General features: G+C 44.4%; 1 protein-coding gene across 1 annotated transcript in view; it reads left to right on the top strand.

Annotated features, from left to right (window-relative positions):
• The first annotated feature begins 1,848 nt into the window (after positions 1-1,848).
• Positions 1,849-23,732, top strand: part of LOC142388624 (solute carrier family 12 member 9) — an 82,802-nt gene continuing 60,918 nt past the window's right edge. The window contains exons 1-6 of the mRNA XM_075474096.1: positions 1,849-2,429; positions 5,235-5,369; positions 6,561-6,698; positions 7,584-7,910; positions 10,478-10,585; positions 12,066-12,177. Of these exons, the coding sequence (XP_075330211.1) occupies positions 2,210-2,429; positions 5,235-5,369; positions 6,561-6,698; positions 7,584-7,910; positions 10,478-10,585; positions 12,066-12,177 (1,040 nt within the window). The 5' untranslated portion in view covers positions 1,849-2,209. The remainder of the gene's footprint in view (positions 2,430-5,234; positions 5,370-6,560; positions 6,699-7,583; positions 7,911-10,477; positions 10,586-12,065; positions 12,178-23,732) is intronic.

Below are 23,732 nucleotides of genomic sequence, written 5' to 3'. Positions count from 1 at the left end.
ATATAAAGAATCGGGCTAACACCCTGATAATGTTTCCTGCTGCAGTGCAAAGATGTTTCGAAAAGAGGCGATCAAACAAAAACTCAAGGAGCTCCATGTTGGTGCAAAAGGCAGCAGGTCCCAGCCAGGCTGGGTGAGGAGAAGCACAACGAGAAGATTAACACACGGACCTGTTGTTTGTATTGAAAAGTTATTCATTTAAAAGTAAACTTTAACCTTTCTATTGTCTAATTTCAGTTCTAATATTTGGGATGGACGTCCTGTACTGTTTTGGAGGCATACACGAGTTGTTAATATTTGCTTATAATATTGGAATACTCCTACAAAAGCATATGGTGCGAGGTTCACAGATGAGGATGGAGACGAGGGAGTGAAAGATGGAGATTCTGAGATTTGTGTTTTAAATTCTAGTAAATTCTAGTCCCTTTTTAACTTTAGGCACCTCCCATCTGAAGGACTGCATGGCCCTGTTTGGTTTGTGGCTTCAATGATATTCCGTATATTAATAATTTATCAATAATGATTTGGATGTAAATCCTTGTAATAGACCTTTTTAGGGCTACCGTGCTGTATATCAGGGCTCTCAAGTTTTCAAGTTTGCTTGGAGTGAGATTCGGGCGGGGCAGGGGCCGGGCCGTGTGCGCGGCGGGGTTTCTTTCGGTTTTTTTTGGGGGGGGGCTGGTCCCTTGCAGTATCCCATCGCCATAAACTAGCTACTTAAAGAACAAAGAAATTGTTTTATTTATACCAAAATCACAAATCTTCACTTTTACACTAAATTCTGCTATATTTGAAAATAAATTGTTTTAGGTAGGCCTATGCAAAGTCTTAACAAAAAAAAAAAAATGTATGTCTTGTTGTAAGTGTTTATGGCAGATTTTGGTGCTTGATGACTGATATTGGGGGCTCCCATTTAAAGCACAGCCATTTCCCCAGTCATGATGGATGACAGAGTTCCATTCAGAAACAAAGTGTTCCTGGTCTTGGTTTTATTGAGCCCCACCATGGAAAAAACCCTCTCTGCATCAGCATTTCAGTGTGGCAGAACTAATACCAGTTTGGCAATTGTAGATAGCCTTATTGGGAATCTGCTCATACCAGTCACCTTTGAAAAAAATTAACCACGGAAGCCCAATTACACTCCAACATATTTTTCATTTTTCATTAAGTTGCTCATGTCAAAGGGTGTGTACTGAATATTTAGGTCTACTACTCCAATGAACACTTTAATCTTTTAAAGAAAGTAGGAAAACTATAGTAACTAATAAAAGATTCAAATAAATGAAGATATGACCTGCTGATGATCCTGACGGTTCTCTTCCACCTCCAGCTCGTCTACAACGAGCTTCAGCTGCAAGCACGGGTGCTTGCAGCTGAAAGCTATTTCAGACCTCACCCGGCAACAAGAAATTCTCTTTTCTGATTGGCTGAGAAATTCTATTTTGTGATTTGCCGATGGGTTGCTAAATCAAGACAGCTTTACAGAGCTATAGTTCTGAGCTGTAAGAGCGCACAGTAACCTGCCATTGACTCGTTTATAGTATCGGCCATTAGAATTTCTGTGCGACGAAGTTGATCATTTCTCAGCGTGAGAAATGGCATGTGTGGCGTGTGAGCGTGTGAACTTGTTGAAATGCGTGTGTCTCACGCTCAATGCGTGAGACTTGAGAGCCCTGTGTATATAATTTGCTGTAAAACTTATTTGCGTCTGTTGTTTGCATATTAGTAAATTTTGCCATAACAAAGGTACACAACTGTCAGTACTTTTTTGTTGAAAGCGCAAACCGGAAGTTGTCCTTGTGAAAGACGCGTACTGACGTTTATGAGTCACATGATTCTTTATCCCGGAGATCGGAAGACCAACACAGAACCGCAATGGCCACATGTGGGGTGCCTGCCGGCTTTTATGTGACTTTTCAGGAACTCTGACCACCGTCAGTATGTAGGCTGGAAGGGTTTTAGGTGGTTCTAATTCGCACTGGAAGCACTTGTTATCCGTTTGTCATGTAGCTGGTGGAGTAGGCTGAAGCAAGTTGACAATCAAGACAACCGCTGTTGGATATTTAAAAAAAAATCACGAGTAACATTTATTGCCGACTCGTGAGAAACAGCCGGATTTCCACAGTGAAGCTGTGGCTGAGAGCTCGGTCTGAATTTGCTCCTGTCACTTTTTACAGTTGTGGGTCTTGACAAAGCGGCAGTATTCACTATGACAGAGAAGACCCCTCTCCTCCACTACCGCCTCCTCTCCAGCGTCAATGAGTCCGAGCAGCGGACTCCTCCGGCCAGCCAGGCCCCGGAGCAGCTCCCGGCCAGCCCGGGGCCGAGTTCTGCTCACCAGCGGCAGCCGAAGAAACTCTCCATCTTCTTCGGTGTGGTGATCCCGACCCTGCTGTCAATGTTCAGCGTGGTATTGTTCCTCAGAATCGGTGAGTGTTCATAACGACAGACGTCAGCTCAAATGACTGCACAGAGTGTGTTTTAGTTTTCTAAGCGACGCGCCGAACTCCAGATCTTAGATTATAGTGTTGTGTTGTTCTTTAGGGAAACTTGAGAGTACATTGAATTGAGTGATACTTTCTATTTGGAGAAATCGGAATCTAAAATGAAAGGAGTCATTGGTCTTTGTGGAAAAAAAGTAATTGCACAGGAATGACCTCCTGAGGAAGCCTCTGACTGAACACATTTTGTATGTGGAAGGTGAGCAGCATTGCTCATAAACAAACTACTCATATAACAGGGTGCTTGATTTGCGTGGGGTGGTTGAAGATTGACGTGGGCTTGCGTACAATATATCCAGTACAACTGATCTCAGTACCACCTTTTCAAACAGCTGAAGTTTTTCTGTCTGCAGAGCAACAGAGAGCACTAGTGTGCACTGCAATTAAGTTTTACTGACACGTCCGGAAGTTGTTCCGTAATAGCAAATGCTCTGCACTTTGCCTTTTAACCATAACCATTTACTACAAATGACTTTATATATGTGTTTTTCTTTCTTCCCCCATTCACACACACACTTATACATGGAAAATGCTTGTCAGCACTCAGGAGCAACTTGGTCTTGTTGTTTTTTTTTTTTTTTCCAGGCACACTTGACAGTGAAGGGGCTCAGGATTTAACCCCGAAACCTTGTGATTAGTAGACAACCCGCTCATCAAACTTAAGCCACTGCCGTCTTGGCTAGGAAATCCCTTTTAGACTTTTAACCCTGATTAATTTCACTACAGTTGTGCATTCTCTCATGCATTCAGTTCTAAAAAGTGGTACAAGACTGGGGAGCAGATGAATAACACTGGGGCTTTTATAGGTAATAAGCACATTACTGTGTAAGTAATCTTAGGTTACCTGCACTTTGAAATGGGCTTCTATATCATATGCATATGCTGATGGATGAAATCTAAAACTACATCTCTTGGTTTTCTTTACAAAGATTGCATTCATGTCACCGAATTCCTCCAGGCAGATGGCTAGCTCTCTTTTCAATCCGTTTTGGCCTTTGTCCTTCAAAGTTGTTCCAGTCATATTCAGAATGTGCTCATAGCTTAATTGTAGTTTTGGAAAATTGCTTCACATGCTCCTTTTAGGTTAAGGTGGAAGGGGTCCCATAATGGCGTGGAATGATGCTCTTCATGTTGTTCGGTTGGGCTCACAATATTTTAGTTCCACAATATATATCGAGTGCAAGGAACGGCTTATTTATTGTGTGGTAAAAAGATGTAACTGTCTGGTTACGTCAGGTCAGAGCCTTCAAGATTTTATTGTTGAGGCAGGACTATCAATAGGATAAAAGTTCTCTTTTTTAAGTAATCAAAGTAAGATAGTAATCACAATAGCTCATGGATGCCATGCTGCCACAGATATATCTGTCATCTTTTCAACCTCTGTTTCAGTTATTAGTTAGTGTTGTGCTTGTTTTTCTCTTCCATTTTTTTCCCTCTATCTTCTGCCCTCCCACCCCCCTTCACGGTCTCGTGAGATGTCAGCTGCTGGGCAGTGGACACACACGGCAAACCCACATGAATGCACTGAGTCACGTGGTCCCATAGCTGTAGGTGCGAGACTTACACTGCTGTTCTCACACTCAAACATGTTGGACTGCACAGGAACCAGGAGTGGTTTTAACGTGGAAGTGAAACTGCTCATGTCAGAGAGACAGATCAATAAAGAGACAGGTCATTAAAGAGACAGGTCATAATAAGAAGCAGACAGGAACTGATCAAAGGTAAATGTATCCAGCTAAATATCTCAGTAGAAGGATGTTGTAATAAATGTGGAAAAATGTGTGTCCAATGCAGCGTAAAGGGACTCTCACATACACAGGACTTTGCTCGAAAGTGTGTGAGCTGTTACTAATTTGTCACTCCCACAGTTATAAGCAAAAATGGGTTAATCTTGCAATGTTTGCAAAATAAAAGTTTTACTCGAGCTGCTTTATCTGCTTAAAACACATCCTGATGGCATGGATATCTGTTTGAGTGAGTTCCCTTTTTATTTTTGTGTAGAGAAAACAGATGGCCTTAAAGGAGAAGTTTTTTTTTTTTTTTTAAACCTGGACCTTATTTCTTGCATAAATTAATTTAAGTTCATAAGTTAATTTACTCACCGATGACAGTTTGGTGAAAGTCGGCGTCCTTCGGAAGATAGAAAATTTTTGTAACCGCAGCCTCATCTGATAGAATCACCATTCAAGTGACTTCAAGACAGCGTCTGTGCAGTGAATTCAGCTGTACTTACATGTACCATGATCTGGTTCAAGTTAGAAGCAGGAGAATGTCTTGAACATTTTCTCACACAGTTCACAGCATCAGGCAAACTTCGGTCAACATATATATTCTCCTCCCGTGCATGATTACGCCCGTGTTTGTCAAACTGAGTTATTGTGCTGCTTTGAGTGCCCCACAATCTCCTGAGCTGTGTGTGTCTGTACATTTCATACTTTTTCCCCATTTGTGGTTATTCTGATACTGACTTCATCCACTTCTGTGCACTGGTTTGCTCTGTTAAGACCGGGTCAAAGACGGTAACAGGAACATAGAGCATGTGCACAAAGCCTTGGACAGTTAGAGTAATTAAACTCCTAACCACGTTATGTGGGTAGGTGAGTCTAACAGGGATTTAGTATGGTTTCAATCAGACAAATATGTTTACCAGTTGTAGTAAAAGTCTGGTATTAGTTGTATTCACACAAGAATTCATGTAAACGTGTTTTAACTGTTTGTGTTTTGTCCCACTAGGATTTGTCGTGGGACAGTCTGGATTGTACCAAGCTATTGCCATGTTCTTGGTGGCCTACTTCATTATCTGCATGACTGTGCTGTCAGTCTGTGCCATCTCCACCAATGGAGCCCTGGATGCGGGAGGAGCCTATTGTATCCATCCCACACAATAATGATCTGCATGTGACAGTTAGTGCTGTATCCGTAACATTGTCAATGGTTATCGAGAGCAGATGTCCTAGTAGAATTTGACAATCCATTGTTTGACACTGAAGGGAGATTGATATACTCATATTTTCCTCGAGTAGTTAGAGTTAAAGGATAAATCCTGTTTTTTTTTTTTTTTTTTTGTTTGTTTTTTTGCTGTGTAAAGTCAGCATCACCCACAGCCACAACATTTGCGTTTATAGGGAATCTATTATTATTTTAAGTATCTGGGATGGAGGGCATCATGCCTGCCTTTTATCAGAGACTTTTTCAGAAACTTTATTCAGAAAATCTTTGGTCACTGTTGTTGAAGACGAAATAAACCATCTCCAATATGATTAGAGACGGAAACGCATGCTTGACATGCACAGTACATGAAAAGGCACATCACGCACACAGATAATGTCTCTTTGGAATGCAGTTGCTGTGGTATCTTTCTGCAGATTATTAGGTAAGGGTAAAGCATTAAATGTGAGTCATTTGGGCAAGTTCATGACTCCTAACAATTTTTGTTTGGACATTTTATATGGTATATGTTACGTAGATAAAATATTATGCCTGTGAGGACAGTTTTTGTATTTTAACCTTTCACACATGATCATATCCTTTACCCTGTTCTGTATCCAATAAGTTGACATTTATTTAGTCAGTTTGAAAATTAGCTTAAAAGATTTCAAATACATTTTGACATGTTTTTCAACATAAGGTTATCTTTATGTGCTGGTAAAATTAAGCTTTTGCGAACGCTGAAGCCTGTTATATAGCAGGCTTGAGCCCATTGACACTTTGCAGAAATTCTAAAAAAAATTCAGTTTTATTTATATAGTGCCAAATTACAACAAATGTTATCTCAAGGCATTTCAAAGATACAGTCCAATTCAAGCCAGTTAAAATCCACCCCACTCTAATTCAACCATAATCCAGTCAAATCCATTTCATTAACTTATAAATTGATCTAATTTATACATACAAAGCCAATTGAAAAATCAGTAGCCGAGCTAAGGAAACCAACAGATTGCAATAACACAAGCTTTGTAAATGTTTCTCAGAAATGGCCTCACATCACTGTTAAATGGAAATACACACACAATGTACCCAACAATACAAGTGTACTTTTCCCTAACTTTACTCCCTCAGATATGATCAGCAGAGCATTGGGTCCAGAGTTTGGAGGCAGCATCGGTCTCATGTTCTTCCTGGCTAATGTGTGTGGCAGTGCGCTCTTTGTGCTGGGGCTGGTTGAAGCCATTGTGGACACATTTGGAGTACCACAAGGTAATTCAAAGGTTGACATTAAATTCACAACAAGGAACACAATTTAAAAAAAAAACAAAAAAACGACAACAATGTAAAACTTTTTTTTTATACTTCCTGCAGTGATTCAGGTAAGAAAAATATCATTCTGATATTTGTAAATGAAAATATAAAAGCCTGTGGTTACTGTGGCTTTACGCACAGCTGGAACGGGTGTGAGGTTTCATCATGTTCCTTCACCATCAAAGGAAATATTGACTGTTTTGATATCCTCATAATAATGATAAGGAATAATAATAATAATTTTAATAATAATTATAGGTAATTAAAAACCCTCTTTCTTGTCTTTAGTGTGAAGCTGAACTAATTCAAATGGACTGAAGTGGAAAAATGAATTTCTTTGTTGTATTGAATGTCTTTCAGTCAATATTAAGAGATACATCAAATAAAAAAAGTAAAAGTTTCTTTTTTATTTAAAAAGTCTGAAGAACAAATAGAATTCATTTCAGTTAAGTTTGATTTTCTAGACTTTTTATATTTAACATATTTAACGTAATTTTTTTTTATCCTTTGTTGTTTTTAAATGATGGTCATGTGGTTATCTGAGTCAGAGGAAGCAGCAGCAAATAGGTTAAGATGGTCATCTGGAGTGTAGGTCAGGGAAACATTAACAAATATATGGAATGGTGACAATATCAGATGGGCTACTGCCATACTGTGAAGATGTAAGGTGGGAATGTTCAGCTGGATGCAGGACATGTCAGAGCTTTTTACTCCTTTATTTTACACCTTCTCATATTCACACTCTCTGCTCTAACAGTATGCCCTTGAACAGATTCTGGCAGTGTTTAACATAAAAAAACCTCAACACAGTAAGATGTTGCTCACATTTCACTATCTTCTCAGATGGAACTTTGGCCACTTCTCCATACCAGATCTTGCCATCAGGCTACTGGTGGTCTCTGCTCTATGCCACTGGCGTTGCCCTGCTGTGCCTTCTGGTGTGCCTTGTGGGAGCCCACATCTATGCCAAGGCCACCTTCATCATCTTCCTGGTGGTCATGTTTGTCCTGGGCACCATCTTCATCAGCTTCTTTGCTGTACAGCCTCGAACCATCCTACTGCCGAGCTCCAGTTCATTCAACCCGGCGACCAATGGAACAGGGCCCGGATTTCCCACCACAGCAAATTTTACTGGCTTCAAATTGGATACTCTGCTTGGGAACCTATGGGGTAAGCTGGAAGAGTGCTCATACCAAGTCTGTTTGGATTGTCTTATTTGATTTTTGCTCCATTTATTTACATGTGTTCATTCTAGCCATTGGCATCAATACAGCTCAAATGTAGGGGCGTTTGGAGTCTATCCCAGTAGGGCTGATCAATTTTATCGATACTGCGAAATACATATATATCGATATTTTGTTTCCCGATAAAGTATCGATTTTTCAGCCGCAAGTATCGATTTTTATATATATATATATATATATATATATATATATATTTTTTTTAAAGCAAACTTTATTGAAAAGTCAGACGTTACAATTACTGAAAACACAGAACATTAATATAATACAATACAATGCTAGGGGGTCACATTATACAAAACTGTGATAAATTAATTCATAAAAATTTTATATTACGTGCATAGCTCTCACGTTTGTGACATGTTCTGTTTGTCTGGCGGTGTTATTCAAAGGACGGACCACTGTCAGCGACGATTCATGTTAAATCCCAAAGTCCCTTTTTTTCCCAGAAAATGATGTAAGTGTTGAATGAATATCGTGTATCGTATCGTGACATTAGTGTATTGCTACAGCCCTATATCCCAGCTGCCTCGAGGCAGGAGGAGTACACCCTGGACAGGTCGTCAGCCCTTCACAGGGGTCACACAGAAACAAACGCGACAGACAACCATGCACACTCCCACCAATTAACTTAAGATGCATGTTTTTGGACAGTCAGAGGAAGCTCACACGCACAGGTAGAACATGCAAACTCCACACAAAAAGAACCAGCTGAGATTAGAAGCAGGAACCTTCTTTCTGTGCAGCCCATTTTGTTTATCCAACCTTTGATTTACCTGGCAAGTTGAGGCACAGTTGTTGTTTCAAAAGGCTATTAAAGTAACTTCTTTACACATGTAATGATGAAAAAGAAGGAAGCTAACTGAAGTGGTGTTCGTTCAGTGCACCTTAGAGCTCTCAGAAACATGCCGGCTCAGCTGAAGAACTAAAAACATTGGGTAAGAGTTTGACAGATATAGAACTCTGATCAGTGGCAGAGAATATTAACCTGAACATGAGTCATTCAGAATCTGAAAGACAGTGTGCACAGTGTAATTGTTATGGTCACTATCGAATCAGTCATATTCTTTCTGTCAATTCTTAAAGGATGACACAATTTCCAGAGCAAGCAAGTAGCGAAACATATGATCATTTCAGCCGCTTCATATTTACAAACATTTATGGATTTACTTCATGCTTACAAACCGCAGCGGAGCAGCAAGAAATCACATTTGATACAGTTGACTGTTCAGAGGTTGACACTGACCATCAGGAGTCAGAGCTGCGGGACGTGATCCATGAAAATCTGGCCGAGCACTCCACTCTGTGTGCAGGGATTTATGTTCAAGCACATGATTGCTGAGCTAACTGCTGCTAGTCTGGCATGCACACGTGAAAACTATTACACACACACATGCTTTGAATAATCCTGATTTGACTCATACATGCACAAGCAGCAGGTGCACTTAAAATAAGAAGTGCGGCTGTATGACTTGAATGAGCGTTGCGAATATTTAACAAACAAAAAAGGTGAATTGTGTTTTGTTGAACCCTGAATTCCTGACGCAAAGAAAGTTTCAGTCCCTCAACCAGCTTTACTAACAAGGTAAACTTAAATAATTAATTTGATTTTTAATTTAATTTTCACGTTGGCCCAGATGGCTCAAAGGTTTGTGAGTAATACGATTAAAGAAATATGATGTATAAATGAAGGGAAAGTTCTTTAAGTTTATTCTCTCTTTTTTGTTTTTACACGAATAATAGGAGATACAGTTAAGTTTGAATGGAGCTTTTTCAAATGCTTGGGTTGACATAAGCATCGCATTAATTTGTCCATATTCAATGCTAGACTGACGTCGTTATAGTGGTTTTAAACACTGAATGGATATAAATGAATGGCATTGTTTTTATATATGGTTAAGGTTTATTCCTGAGCTGGAGAGTGTTGGTTAGGAGAGGGATGTCAGGGTTTACCTCCTGGACCTCGGATAAGGGGAAAATAATGGGTGGTTGGATGGATTTATTCCTGACCTGTTCACTCGTTGACTTGCTGACCAATCTCTCGTGCTGGTGTCCCGCTCAAAATAACACGAATTAGCTTCAATATGTTAGTTTGGTGCCTGTCAAACATGACAGTATCTGCACCTGTTGTAGATTCTACCTGTTATTGTTGCAGAGACACTCTGCGCACACACAGCAAAATGAAGAAAATGACAATATGGAATAGAAAGTGTTGAATGTGGGTTTTATTGTGTGTCAATGATACTTGTGCTGTGCCCTAACCGTAATAGAAAATATTTCCATTTATATGCATTAAATGTCATGACGGTGGATTTTTTTTATTTTCAAAGATTGGAAGAGATGGGCTTTTTCAGATGATATAAAACAGGTTGAAGTTTGGTGTGTGCACAGATGCAAAAAAATGTGTCTGTCAGCAAACCAAATTAGACTTCCTGTTGGGTGAATAATGATACTTATGAAAGAACGCCTACAGTGACCTGTAATGTCTGTCTGCAGCTGACTACACTGTAGATTACACAACGGAAACCATGATGACCTTTGCCACTGTTTTCGCTGTGATGTTTAATGGCTGCACCGGCATCATGGCAGGTTCTAACATGTCAGGTAGGTATGGGAGCAGGGCTCGAAATTCACTTTTTTTCTTTGTGTCCCCCAGTGGTCCCGAATTCTGTGTTGTATTGTCCCGAATGCAAGCAATAATGTCCCCATTTGTCTCTTGTCTGAAATTGAGCGGAGTGGTTAAGAACAGGGCTCGAAATTAACTTTTTTTCTTTGTGTCCCCCAGTGGTCCCGAATTCTGTGTCGTATTGTCCCGAATGCAAGCAATAGTGTCCCCATTTTTCTCTTGTCTGAAATTGAGCGGAGTGGTTAAGAATCATCTGAATATTGTATTAGGCCTATATTTGTAACTGCAATGTTACAATAAAAGTTACAAAACGCAAATGACATGTCCTGTCATATACAATATCTTCTTCAAAATAAGACTTATTCCATTTCCAGTTTTTTTAACTTTGGCGACCGCACTGAATAGACACCTGTTTATTTAAAGGAGCCAAACAGCTCATTTAGAAAATGTTTCATCTCACAGCATCTGCACTACACTATAGTTGAAAACAACACCCCGTTCATGTTCATTTCATCTACTTGTACCTTCAATATTTGATGCTACTAAAGCTAGCCGCCGGCAAAACGGTTTTGCCGTTTTGCCTGCTCTCGTCCCGTTAACGGAAAAGAGCTACTGTAAAGCAGATATCAGAAATGCACTGCTGATAAAGAGTTGTGTTGCATGAATTGTGACAACGACAAACCCAAGCGACAACCACACAGTAGTGCAGACTCAGTACTACTGAGTTTTCCCATCAAAAGAACTTCACTCAAATGCTTAGCCAACTTTACACCACATATGCCATACAATACGTGCCTTAACACAGTACTTAACAGAACAAACAGATAGGTGGGAAGTCTTTAAAAGCAGCTTCAGAGCGGCGTTCTGAGAGGTTATTCAATTTCAGCTTTCAGAATTCGGCGCTACTAAAGCTAGCCGCAGTGAGTAACGCACTTCCAGTTTTGCCGTTTTGACAGCTCGTCACGGCCCGTTTTAACCACCTTAACATTTTCAGTCTTCAGCTCTTGTCACGCGTGTGAGAATGATTTGATTCTGTAAACTGTGTCTTGCACGTAGTAGACCTAGTACTAGCGTTAGTTCTAACTCTAGCAAGTGAGGGCAGACTTGGGCCAAAGATTCTAGAACATTCTAGAATGCGCTGCTCTGTACTGATGGACCGACATGCATGAACATCAATGTATTTTTCGCTGTTAGCTTTTTAAACAATTAAAATGGACAGAGGGGGCTTATAATAAGTAACTAATAATAATAACTCTTTTATTTTTAAAGTTTTTTTCTCATTGTCCCACGATTGTCCCAGATATGATAATGTTGTGTCCCTGTGTAATTTTTTATGGTCCCCGGGACGTCGGGACACCGTTAATTTCGAGCGCTGTATGGGAGGCTTATGTGTGAACTAATGAAGGCACATATCTTTCTTATAAAATGACAAGATTAAAACCCTGCCTTATCCACCAGGTGATCTGAAGAATCCCAGCTACTCCATCCCCCGTGGCACCATCACGGCCGTCATCTTCACCTTCATCATCTACAACCTGCTCAGCGTTCTCGTGGCCTGCTCCTGTGATCGGTCTGTAACAATCCCATGTTTTTTAATTTTATTCCATTTTCACAGGTATCATGGTTTTATGTTACTTGCTGTAATGCATTCAGTTCAATAACTGGCATCCACATGGAAACAAAAAGCAGTGAAAGAAGCTATAACTGGACATGAATCTCCACATATCCCAGACAGTTGATTAAAACCGTTGTAGGCTAAAGAAAAATAGTAGCACTAGATGTTAACATGTTTTGTGTTCAGCAGATTAAATCCAGTGCTCAAACACTCTTGAATATTGCAGACGGGGTTGATTTTCTGCTTCACCAAACAGACTGGAACAGTAGAGAAAGACTGTTTTAAAAGCATTTATTCCAACTGAATGTTATCTGCTACTGGCTGTTAATCCAACTAAAATGCACATGTGATGACCTGGAGAAAATAATGGAAACATCTACTTTGAGTATTTATGCAAAAATGAGCAGCGAGTCGTTGCATTTGTCAATTTAAAAAAAAAAAAGAATACTCTGTATGTTTGCACCAGATCTGGGATTGTACTGTACAGTGCAGCTTAACCCTTTAGGCGCCAAGATTGTTTTTTGAAAATACTGGATTTTGACATTAATATTTCAAAAGCTGGTGGCTGAAAGGGGGTTAAAGATAGATGCCTACTGTACATTAGAAAAATGTTGCCCATGATCCATAGTTTATGTGGGGTATGAAATTATTGATCTAATTTGCATATTATGACGTCATCAGGTGGCAGCCATTTTGAATCTCATTATGTTCAGGAAATATTGGAATTGAGTGATTATGAACTTGTTTTTTTAAAACTTTTTTTTCTTTTTGTCTATTTATCATCATCTATAATGATCAGGGAACAGGAAAGCAACAATAAAACAGAATAATGTAGTAAAATATTACTATATCATCATTACCATATAGTAGGAAAACACATGCGAAAAGTTGCCTATATTTTTTCAGGAAATGGTGGATATTGACTTGATGTTTGAACTTATTTTCATTTTTCTGTCTTTTACCATCATTCATAAGGAGGAAACCAACAATAAAACAGGAGAAAGTGGTAAAATACTGTCATCATTAGGCTACCATAGGGTAGGAAAACACATGCAAGAAGTGGAAGACATTGAATTGATTTTTTTTTTTTTTTAACCTGTTCAACCTTATTCATAATGATCAGGAATGAGGAATACAATAATAAAACAAGTGGTAAAATGTCAGGATCATTGCGCTGGCGGATAGGCGCGCCGCGGCACCGGGGGCTGGATGGAGAGAGCGCATGCTAAAGATACCAGACCCACTTCTCCCACCCCTGATTCCTCGACCAACACCTCTACGGACACTGCGACCGCGTTCCCCACTACCACCCACTCCATTGAGGTTGGATAACGGCAGCGAATGAGTTGGAGTGTGTGTGTGTGCTTGGAGAACAGCCTCGCTTCGCATGCCGGCACCATTGCCTTCGGAAGTTTCACGGTGGGAAGCATGAGTGCTCGTCCGATCCTCCTCCTCATGAGGTAAAAACTCTCCTTCGGAGTCGGAATCGGCAAATAGCATGCTCAATACTTCCGCACGGTTCAACTTCTTACCAGCCATGGTGTTAAAAACTCACTAATAGTTCGCTGACAATAAAAATTCGACTCGCACGTCTCTACAGAAAAGCTCTGAATAACTGCTTCCGTGTCTGAGCTCGCGCGGCTTTTTGTACTGCCTTATAAAAACACTGTGAACTACAAAATGACTACAAAATGACGTGAGCTTGGTCTTGTTTGAAAGGGTAACATGTTTGCCAACTAGTGGTAGGAGGACTGAACACCTTAAAGCCCGTTTAGTTTGTCTACAGACTGTTTTGTTAATGCTGACGTCATGTCGCAATTCTGCGACTTTGGCGGTTAGAGGGTTAAGAGTCTACACTGTCCACGTAGCAAGTAGGCGTTCCTGAAGTTGTAAGGTTCAGCTTATCAGGATGTAATAAAAAGCATTGGTTTCAGCATCTCAATCAGGTTGAGGTCTGGACTTTCAATGGACCATTGCAACACCTTGATTCTTTTCTTTTTCAGACATTCTGTTGTAGATTTGCTGCTGTGTTTGGGATCATTGTCCTGTTGATGAGCCAGTTTCAGCCCAGCTTTAGCTGTCAGACACATGGCATCATATTTGACTCTAGAATACTTTGGTATCCAGACGAGTTGATGGTGGACGCAGTGACTGCAAGGTGCCCAGGTTCTCTGGCTGCAGAACAAGCCCAAATCATCAGCCCTCCACCACTGTGCTTGACAGTTGGTATGAGGTGTTCGTGCTGATATGCTGTGTTTGGTTTTCTCCAAACGTGCTGCTGTGCATTATGAGCAAACATCTCCACTTTAGTCTCCTCTGTCCAAAGGACATTGGGCCTCATGCAAGAACCGTTCGTACGCACGATTTGTTCTTAAAGCTGCGGTCGGCAACTTTTTTTTAGTCATATTAGCTTGAACTGTCATGGGATTCTGGAAGTAGAGTATTAAATAGGCTGTTTAGGAAAAATAACGAAATCTGTAGCTCCCTCTGAAGCCTGTAATCATGCTTGCAAAAATCGAGCGCTCCCGGCTGTTTTTAACCAATCAAGTTAGGGTGGAGGAATCCTACTTGTCAATCACAGCTTGTGCACACGCTGCTGAGCGTGAGTCTGCCCCAGCTTGTATGCGCTCACACTGGTGTGAACTCACGTGCACAAACTCGTCCACAGAGGGGGAGGGGTTTGACTTGCTACTTTTGGATGCCTTAGCGCGTCAGGCTCTTGGAAGAGACCATGTAGATGTCCTGCAGAGGATGACATCGCGATTTAGATTGCCAAGGACTGTGTGTGACACGTCTGTTTGCCACCGTGGGTTCACCCAACACACACGCAGAGCCCGTTGTCTGGTTTGCAATGACTTTTATTACTTTTATCTCCTGATCGAGGTTCTCAGCCCAACGGCAAGACGAACACCCGCTCTCCTGCTCTGCTCGTCTTTTGCTTCTCCGTTCTCTTGGCCCCGTCCTCGATCTCTCATCCCTCTTCCCTCCGCCTGGACCAGCACGCTACTGATAAAGGGGAGAATGATTAGCCGACGATGTACAGGTGTGCCAATCATCTCCCCTCCCACCGTCCTCCGAGCTCTTCCCACCTCTCCACCTCTCCTCTGCACCTGATGCACCACGCCCCCCTCCACATACCTCCACCGCCTGACTTAGGCCGGGGAGCTGTCCGGCCTAACCCACTCCCCCCCCCCCCACCTCCTTGTGGGAGCGGGAAAGGAAGTCGGCCACGACCATCTGCGTCCCCGGCCTATGGACCACCTTAAATTTGAAAGGCTGCATGGCCAGATACCATCGGGTGATCCGGCCATTCGTGTCTTTCATGCGGTGGAGCCACTGGAGGGGGGCATGGTCCGAACAGAGGGTGAATGGCCGCCCCAACAGGTAGTACCGCAGAGCATCGACCGCCCACCGGATGGCCAGGCACTCCTTCTCCACCGTGCTGTACCTGGCCTCCCTCTCGGACAGCTTCCTGCTGATGTATAGCACTGGGCGGTCGACACCCCGCACCTGCTGGGACAGCACGGCTCCCAGCCCTCTGTTCGATGCATCAGTCTGCAGAGTAAACGGGAGAGAGAAGTTAGGAGTGTGAAGAAGAGGCTCCCCACAGAGGGTCTGTTTTACCCTCTCAAGCGACACCTGGCACAGATCCGTCCACTGGACCGGATCTGAGGCACCCTTTCGGGTGAGGTCGGTCAAGGGGCTGGTCAGCTCGGCGAAGTTGGGAATAAAACGCCGGTAGTAACCGGCCAGCCCCAAAAACCGCCTCACCTCCTTTTTCGTCTTGGGCCGCGGGCAGGCTGCAATCGCTGCTGTCTTGTCAACCTGCGGACGCACCTGCCCGCCGCCCAAGTGGTACCCCAGATACCGTACCTCCCTCCGTCCAACTGCACACTTCTTCGGGTTGGCCGTGAGCCCCGCCTGCCTCAGTGACTCGAGCACCGCGGCCACCTGCCGCACATGCTCCGCCCAGCTGTTGCTGTGGATGATCACATCATCCAGGTAGGCGGCAGCATATGCAACGTGCGGCCGCAGCACCCGGTCCATGAGGCGTTGGAACGTGGCTGGGGCCCCGAACAACCCGAACGGAAGTGTGACAAATTGGTACAAACCGTACGGAGTGGAGAAGGCCGATTTTTCCTTGGACTCTGGAGATAGGGGAATCTGCCAGTACCCCTTGGTCAAATCCAGCGTCGTAAAAAATCGAGCTGTGCCAAGGCGATCCAGGAGCTCGTCGACCCGGGGCATAGGATAGGCGTCAAACTGTGAAACATCATTCACCTTGCGATAGTCCACACAGAACCGAATAGACCCATCCTTCTTGACTACAAGAACAATGGGACTACACCAGGCGCTGTGGGACTCTTCTATCACACCCATTTCCAACATGGCCTTCAATTCTGCCTGAACCACTTTTCTCTTGTGTTCAGGCAACCGATAGGGTCGTGAACGCACTGTCACGCCCGGGTGAGTCTCCACGTGGTGTTGAATAAGGCTTGTGCGTCCTGGCAGGGGGGAAAACACATCAGCGTACTGCTGCTGCAACTTGGCTACATCTGCTTTCTGTGACGGAGAGAGGTGGTTCTCACAAAGGAGCGAGGCGGGATTGGTTGATTTTGGCACCTCAGGCCCCAACTCATCTCTCTCTGCAATTGTCGTCACCAGAGAAACCGACTCTGCCTCCCTCCATGCTTTGAGGAGGTTGAGGTGGTAAATCTGTGTCGCACCTCCCCTGTCAGATCGCACAAGCTCATAGTCAACGTCACCCACTTGCCGTGTGACCACAAAGGGCCCTTGCCACTTGGCGAGTAATTTAGAGTTATGAGATGGGAGTAATACAAGCACTTTATCTCCCGGTGTAAATTGTCTCAGCCTAGATCCTCTGTTGTACAGCCGCTGCTGACGTTCCTGGGCCCGGAGCAAATTCTCACGTGATAACTGACCCAGTGTGTGGAGTTTTGCTCTCAGGTCCAGGACGTACTGAACTTCATTTTTACTGGGGCTCGGACCTTCCTCCCAGCTTTCTTTTACCAGGTCCAAAACCCCGCGTGGTTTCCTGCCAAACAGCAGTTCAAAGGGAGAAAATCCCGTGGAGGCCTGGGGAACCTCGCGCACTGCAAACAGCAGAGGATCTAGCCACTTATCCCAATTTGGCTTATCATCGTGCACAAACTTACGGACCATGGACTTCAAAGTCTTGTTCAGGCGCTCGACGAGGCCGTCAGTTTGCGGGTGGTAAACACTGGTACGAATAGACTTGATGCCCAATAATCCGTAAAGTTCCCTCAGTGTTCGTGACATAAACTGGGTGCCTTGGTCAGTCAGGATCTCTTTCGGGATCCCGACTCGGGAGATAACCTGGAACAGCGCTTGCGCCACACTCTTTGCGGAGATGGTGCGCAGGGGCACTGCCTCTGGATATCGAGTTGCGTAATCCACCAGGACTAACACAAATCGGAATCCACGTGTGCTCCGGTGAAATGGCCCGATGAGGTCCATCCCGATCCGTTCAAACGGGACCTCGATCAGTGGTAACGGGCGCAACGGCGCTCTCGGGATGGCCGGTTGGTTAACCAACTGGCATTCAGCGCAGGACGCACACCAGCGGCGAACGTCTGCTCTAATGCCAGGCCAATAGAAACGGGCCATTACACGGTTCAGTGTTTTTTCGTACCCCATATGCCCAGCCATCGGGTTGTAGTGAGCCGCCTGGAAAACCATTTCCCGGCGGCTTTTTGGTACCAGCAACTGGGTAATTATCTCTTCAGTCTGAGTGTCACGACTCACTCGGTATAACCTGTCCCTCCGTAATGAGAAGTGTGGATATGATACCGCTGCGTCAGGGCGCACCATCTGACCATCAATTCGTATCACTTGGTCAAAGGCAAAGCGTAGAGTATCATCACGAGACTGTTCAAGTGGAAAATCTTCCATGGAGTCAAACACGGGAACCTGCGGAGCCTCCTGTGGAGGCGCTGCCGGCTCCCCCTCCCCGTCTGCAGCGTCGGACAACCTCGCGTCACCGCTGAGCACAGCGCACATATCCGCTAATCCTGTTGGTCGTGAGCGCACCCCCACACACTGCCCCACTAGCTTATCAAACCCCGGCCAATCAGTACCCAGAATAAGAGGGTGCGCCAGGCGGGAGCTAACCGCAGCCTTCACTCTATGCTTTTTCCCCTTATATCGAATTTCCACTGAAGCAACAGGGTATCTGTGAATATCCCCATGCACACACTTAATATCCACCCAGCTCGCCTCCATCAAAGCCCCGGGCCGAATCAGATTCTGGTGAACCATGGACTGCATGCAGCCTGAGTCCACCATCGCCTGCTGTGTACCCCCCTGAATCCTTACCGGAACGCTGTACGTCCCTCCCGGACCGGCGGAGGGTGCTGCAGGGCCGACGACCCGGATCACCTGACCGACCTCCATGAGCGGACACTCCCGGCGAAAGTGCCCGGGTCGTCCGCACCTCCAGCACTCCTGCACTGCCGCTTGAGGGACCGTCTGTGGGCTGAGAACAGTGTCCGTAGCGCGCTGGCCCTGTGGCGGGAGAAAAGGAGAAGGCTGGTTAGACCGGGGAAGCGGGGTGGGTCGGGTGGCTGTACTGTACGGTGGTCCGGGTGGCTGTGGAGGTCTCCTGCGGGGTGCCGGTGTGGGACGGGTAAAAGGCTCTGGCCGAACCACCGGCGCCTGGTTACGGGAGTGGACGGCCAGGTGGTCCTCCGCCAGCGTGATGGCCGTCGCCAGGTCCGCCGGGCGATGGCACCGCACCCAGGCCGAGGTGTCGTTCGGGAGCCCCTCTGTGAACTGCTCCAGGACCACCGTCTCCAGCATCAGCTCCTCCCCCGCCGACCCCCCTGGCTGCAGCCACCTGGTTGCAGCGTCTTTCAGCTGTTGGGCGAAAACAAACGGGCGGTCGTTGGGCCCCAGCTTTATCTCTCGGAACCTCCGCCGGTGGTCCTCCCTGGAGAAGCCGAGGCGGTCCAGGACAGCCCGCCTCACGTCCCGGTACCGCCCTCGGCTGGAGGCTGGCAGGCAGAGCGCTGCCGTCTGCGCCTCCCCTGACAGCAGCGGTAGCAGCCGCACCGCCCACTCCGCCGCGGGCCAGCCACACGCCGTTGCTGTTGCCTCGAACATGTCCAGGAATGACTGTGCGTCATCCTCAGCTGTCATCCTGTGCACAGTCATTCCTGCGAGTGAGGGGCCCGGTGTGCTTGCCCCTGCCCGAGCCAACATTGCCTCCAGCAGCCGCGTCTGTTTTTCCGCCTGCGTGTGCAGCGCTGACAGGTGTTGTCTGCTCGCGGCGGCTTGGTCCTGGCCCATCCTGGCGAGTTCTGTGAGCATTCCTGCCAATGCGTGCACGGGCTGTTCCGGCTCTGACATCCTGTGTCGGGATCAGTTGGGCGCCAGTGTGACACGTCTGTTTGCCACCGTGGGTTCACCCAACACACACGCAGAGCCCGTTGTCTGGTTTGCAATGACTTTTATTACTTTTATCTCCTGATCGAGGTTCTCAGCCCAACGGCAAGACGAACACCCGCTCTCCTGCTCTGCTCGTCTTTTGCTTCTCCGTTCTCTTGGCCCCGTCCTCGATCTCTCATCCCTCTTCCCTCCGCCTGGACCAGCACGCTACTGATAAAGGGGAGAATGATTAGCCGACGATGTACAGGTGTGCCAATCATCTCCCCTCCCACCGTCCTCCGAGCTCTTCCCACCTCTCCACCTCTCCTCTGCACCTGATGCACCACGCCCCCCTCCACACTGTGCTGCTGCAAATATGCAGCTTGCTAGAGCCACAACTCCAGAGAGAAACACGCCGATCAAACCCAATTCCACCACACGTCCAGGTCCTCACCACCCTTGGATTTTTGGCCACTGGAACCTTTCAGAGGGAGATTGGAGACAGATCAGGTGTGTCCCAGTCCTCTGTGAGTCGTGCGCTCCCCTCGGTCATCAAAACTCTCATCAGTTTATCACCCATGATACATCAAATTCCCATACACCGCTGTCCAACAAGTACAAATTAAGAGGGACTTTCATGCCGTGGCTGAAGGCGCACTGAGCTGAAGGCCAGGTGGGTGTGTCTCGATACAGCAGGGGGCAAACTGCACTATAGCCCAGAGAAAGCATGCCAGATTTGCACAATATTGCCATGAACAAGGGTCTCGACCTGAACCAGCCCTGGCAGAGCAGAAGGTGTGGTGCCAGAAGACCCCCCTCATGGACCGCCCCATCAAAGAGCCATCATGATGAGGTAACAACTGATTGCACGGCTTTAGTTGCAGTCATCGAGCGCCTGGCCATGGCGAGCCGTTTTTTTTTTTTTTTTTAAGCCATTTTTATATCAAACCATTTCTTTTCTTTATTTCGGTGACATTACAAACTACAGGGGACAATAAACAGCACTCGTAATAACTTCCCATTTCTTTGCTTTAGCAGGTCCCGTAATTCCACTGCTGACACTGCTAAAAAGTTCTGAAAGCAGAACTTCAATCTTAGAGCCCGTAAAGTTGTTATTTTTGCGCCTTGATGCCATTCTCATGACTCAACACTTCCTGGCAGAGGAGAGAGGAAGTGTAGCCTTATATGGTATTATTTTGGACATGGAATATGCAAATCTACTATCCTCGTGCACGTGCAATTAAATACACACGGGTGGGATTCATCATTTACGCAGGTTGTTTACACACTTTTTCCAAAGTTAAGAGCATTTGTTGAATCTGACGTGGCGTGTTCGTACGAGACCTTCGTACGAAAAAAGTAAGAGAAATTTAGAATTAAAAAAAATATGAAAATGTTGTTGCATGAGGCCCATTGTTTCAGAAGTCTTGTGGTTTGTTCGGATGCAGCTTTGCAAACGTAAGCTGTGCTGCCATGTTCTTTTTAGAGAGAAGAGGCTTTCTCCTGCAACCCTTCCAAACAAGTTCAGTCTTTTTCTAATTGTACTGTCATGAACTTTAACATTTAACATGCTAACTGAGGCCTGTAGATTCTGAGATGTAGCTCTTTGATTTTTATTATTTTTTTTCAGTTTCTCCAGAACCAGATTATCTTTTTATTATGTCCTAAAAGGTAAAGCCTCATGATTTAAAGAGGGTGTGTTAGTTTTTGTTGACTATGCATTTAGAAAAGGTAGAAGCAGTTAATGCTTCCCAATATGACAAATCAACAAAAATAACTGAAAGTAGACCGGACTACATGTTGGCAATTGTTTAAGCAGGCATTCTTGTTTTTGTGGTTTTCATTGTGAAACTTGACTCACATCCAACAATGAGGAACATGGCTTACTTAGATGTCTTTCTTCACTTCAGTCTTAGGATTAGAGCTGTTGAATCTTGAATTCTTTGATGAAGTGGTTGGCATTTACTTCTTTTCTAGCTGTCAGGTGTTGAGTGCCAGAGTTCAGTATTGATGTAGCTGTAAAGCGAGTGTTGCCATGGTGTTAAACTGACATGACAGGGCTACAAAAGAGCATCGGAGATCAATATGGCTATCACTTACCCTGCTGTAGGGCATGCCTTCCACACTCCTTCTCAGTGATAAGAAGTTTCTCAACACACTTTCTCTTCTTCTGAAGTGTTATGCGACATATTTTTTCTCCCTCTCTAATCTCACATATGACTTAAGCTTTAAAGGGGCTTGCAAAGGTAAGAATTTCCCTAAATTTGGCACCATCCATCATTCCCTCACTTCTAATCATTTCACCAGTCCCTGTCTATAAACAACATGATGCTGCCACCACCATGTTTCAGTTTTGGGGTGGTGTTCTTGGGGTGATGAGGTGTTGAGTTTATATCAGACGTAGTTTTCTTTTATGGCCAAGCTTGGAGGACACAGGGCAATAAATTGCTCTTTGGAAATTGCTGTGTTGTGTTCCCGAACGCATCCACAGTAACGACAAGCGGGTGAAAAGCTACTTCAGAAAACGGCATTAAGCAGCAGGTCTGACCAGCACGCTCACTCACTCACCGCAAACATTCCAGAGTGTTTGCCGATATGCTGGTGTGCCGACACGTGAAGACATCGACACACCCGCTGATCTTGTGGAGTTTACATAGCAGCAGGCTGGGTGCTATCAGCAATAAGTTGGACCGAATGACATAAGTGCATGTGTGAAAACAGCTACAGCGACTCAACTGATGTTGAATGTGTTAAAAAACACAGCAACTGAGTTAACAGGTCAGTGAGTAAATAAAATGGAAGGCCTGTTCCAGTAGGAGACATCCGGTGAGTTGGACAGGGAAAATGGTGCTGAAAAAGGCCCCGTCAGTTTGCCTGACGCAGCAGTTGGTGTCCTTAAAACAGAAAAAATGCTAATATCTGCTAACAAATAGTGTTGAGGGTGCAAATACAAATACACGCCACAAGTCAACAGGCCAGAGTCTTCTCTCTGGCTGTCTGCTTAACTGTAACTGTAGGTGGTGTTTCCACAGAAATCTGCTGATGGGACTAAATATGTTCCTGTGCAGAAGATTCTTGTTAAAGCAGGATGGTGTAAGGAACACAAGTGTGGAATAGAAAGTGAAACATTTTCAGTTCCTCAGTGTGGGCCAGACTGTTTGATTATGAAATACAGAAGACGTAAGTCTCTTTTGATAGTCACACACCCAAAGACTTTGTTCCCTGTCTTATCTTCAGCTTCCTTGGCAGCATTGGGTTTGTTAAGGCTGACCATGATTGTGTTATCAAGTTGAATAAACTTTAAATCATTTCTCTGAAGCACTTGGGGAAAACTGTCACTTAGAGGACATTTCCAAATGGGTTTGTTGTTGTCCATGTAGGCTAGATGTCTGACTTTAAGTTTTTATTTTCATATGTGCTGATTGTAGTGAGAACACTTGAAGAATAGTTGTTTATTTGCCCTTAAAGCAGTCACTTAAATTTGATTAAAAGCTGGAATTTGCTGTGTGCACGTCTTTCCATTTCTTCAGTAATGTGATTGTGCAATGCGGGGAAAAAGTCACCTGATACATATTTGAATGACTCATAAGAAGGCATCCAATGGCTGTCACACTGCCTCAATCAGGAAATGATAGCTGAATTTTTTGTAACTGTGGAAGTTCCCACTGGTGAATAGTCTATTTTGATATCCAGCTTCCACTTTCTAATCGAGCAAATCAAGCCTCAATGCCACACCTGTTTGTAAGCAGTGAATTGCGTTGTATTTAATCTGCTGCTTGCAGAAAAAGCGTTCAGCATTAATCCAACTCACTCATTTTATGGCCTTCAGTGTCTAAAGTACATCATAAAACTGAGAGTGTCTTCAAGAAATTGCAGGCAGACAACCATTTATTGTGGCACAAGAATTCTAGTAACATTTACTTTTCAAGGGACAAATGGTTTCATAAATGAGGGGGGGGGGGGGTATTTATAAATGAAAGTTTGAAAGAGTGCACTTTGTAAAAGCTGTTCTGATATCTTGTTATAAATCCAGTGATCTTGGGATCATATTCTTATAAAAACCGGTCGATCAGTATGAAGAAAAATTGACACACTGGTGTAAA

Source organism: Odontesthes bonariensis, chromosome 9 (assembly GCF_027942865.1).
Source record: "Odontesthes bonariensis isolate fOdoBon6 chromosome 9, fOdoBon6.hap1, whole genome shotgun sequence".
Taxonomy (NCBI): Eukaryota; Metazoa; Chordata; class Actinopteri; order Atheriniformes; family Atherinopsidae; genus Odontesthes; species Odontesthes bonariensis.
The sequence above is the reverse complement of the archived record's forward strand: the minus strand, read 5'-3'. Positions and strand labels throughout refer to the sequence as shown.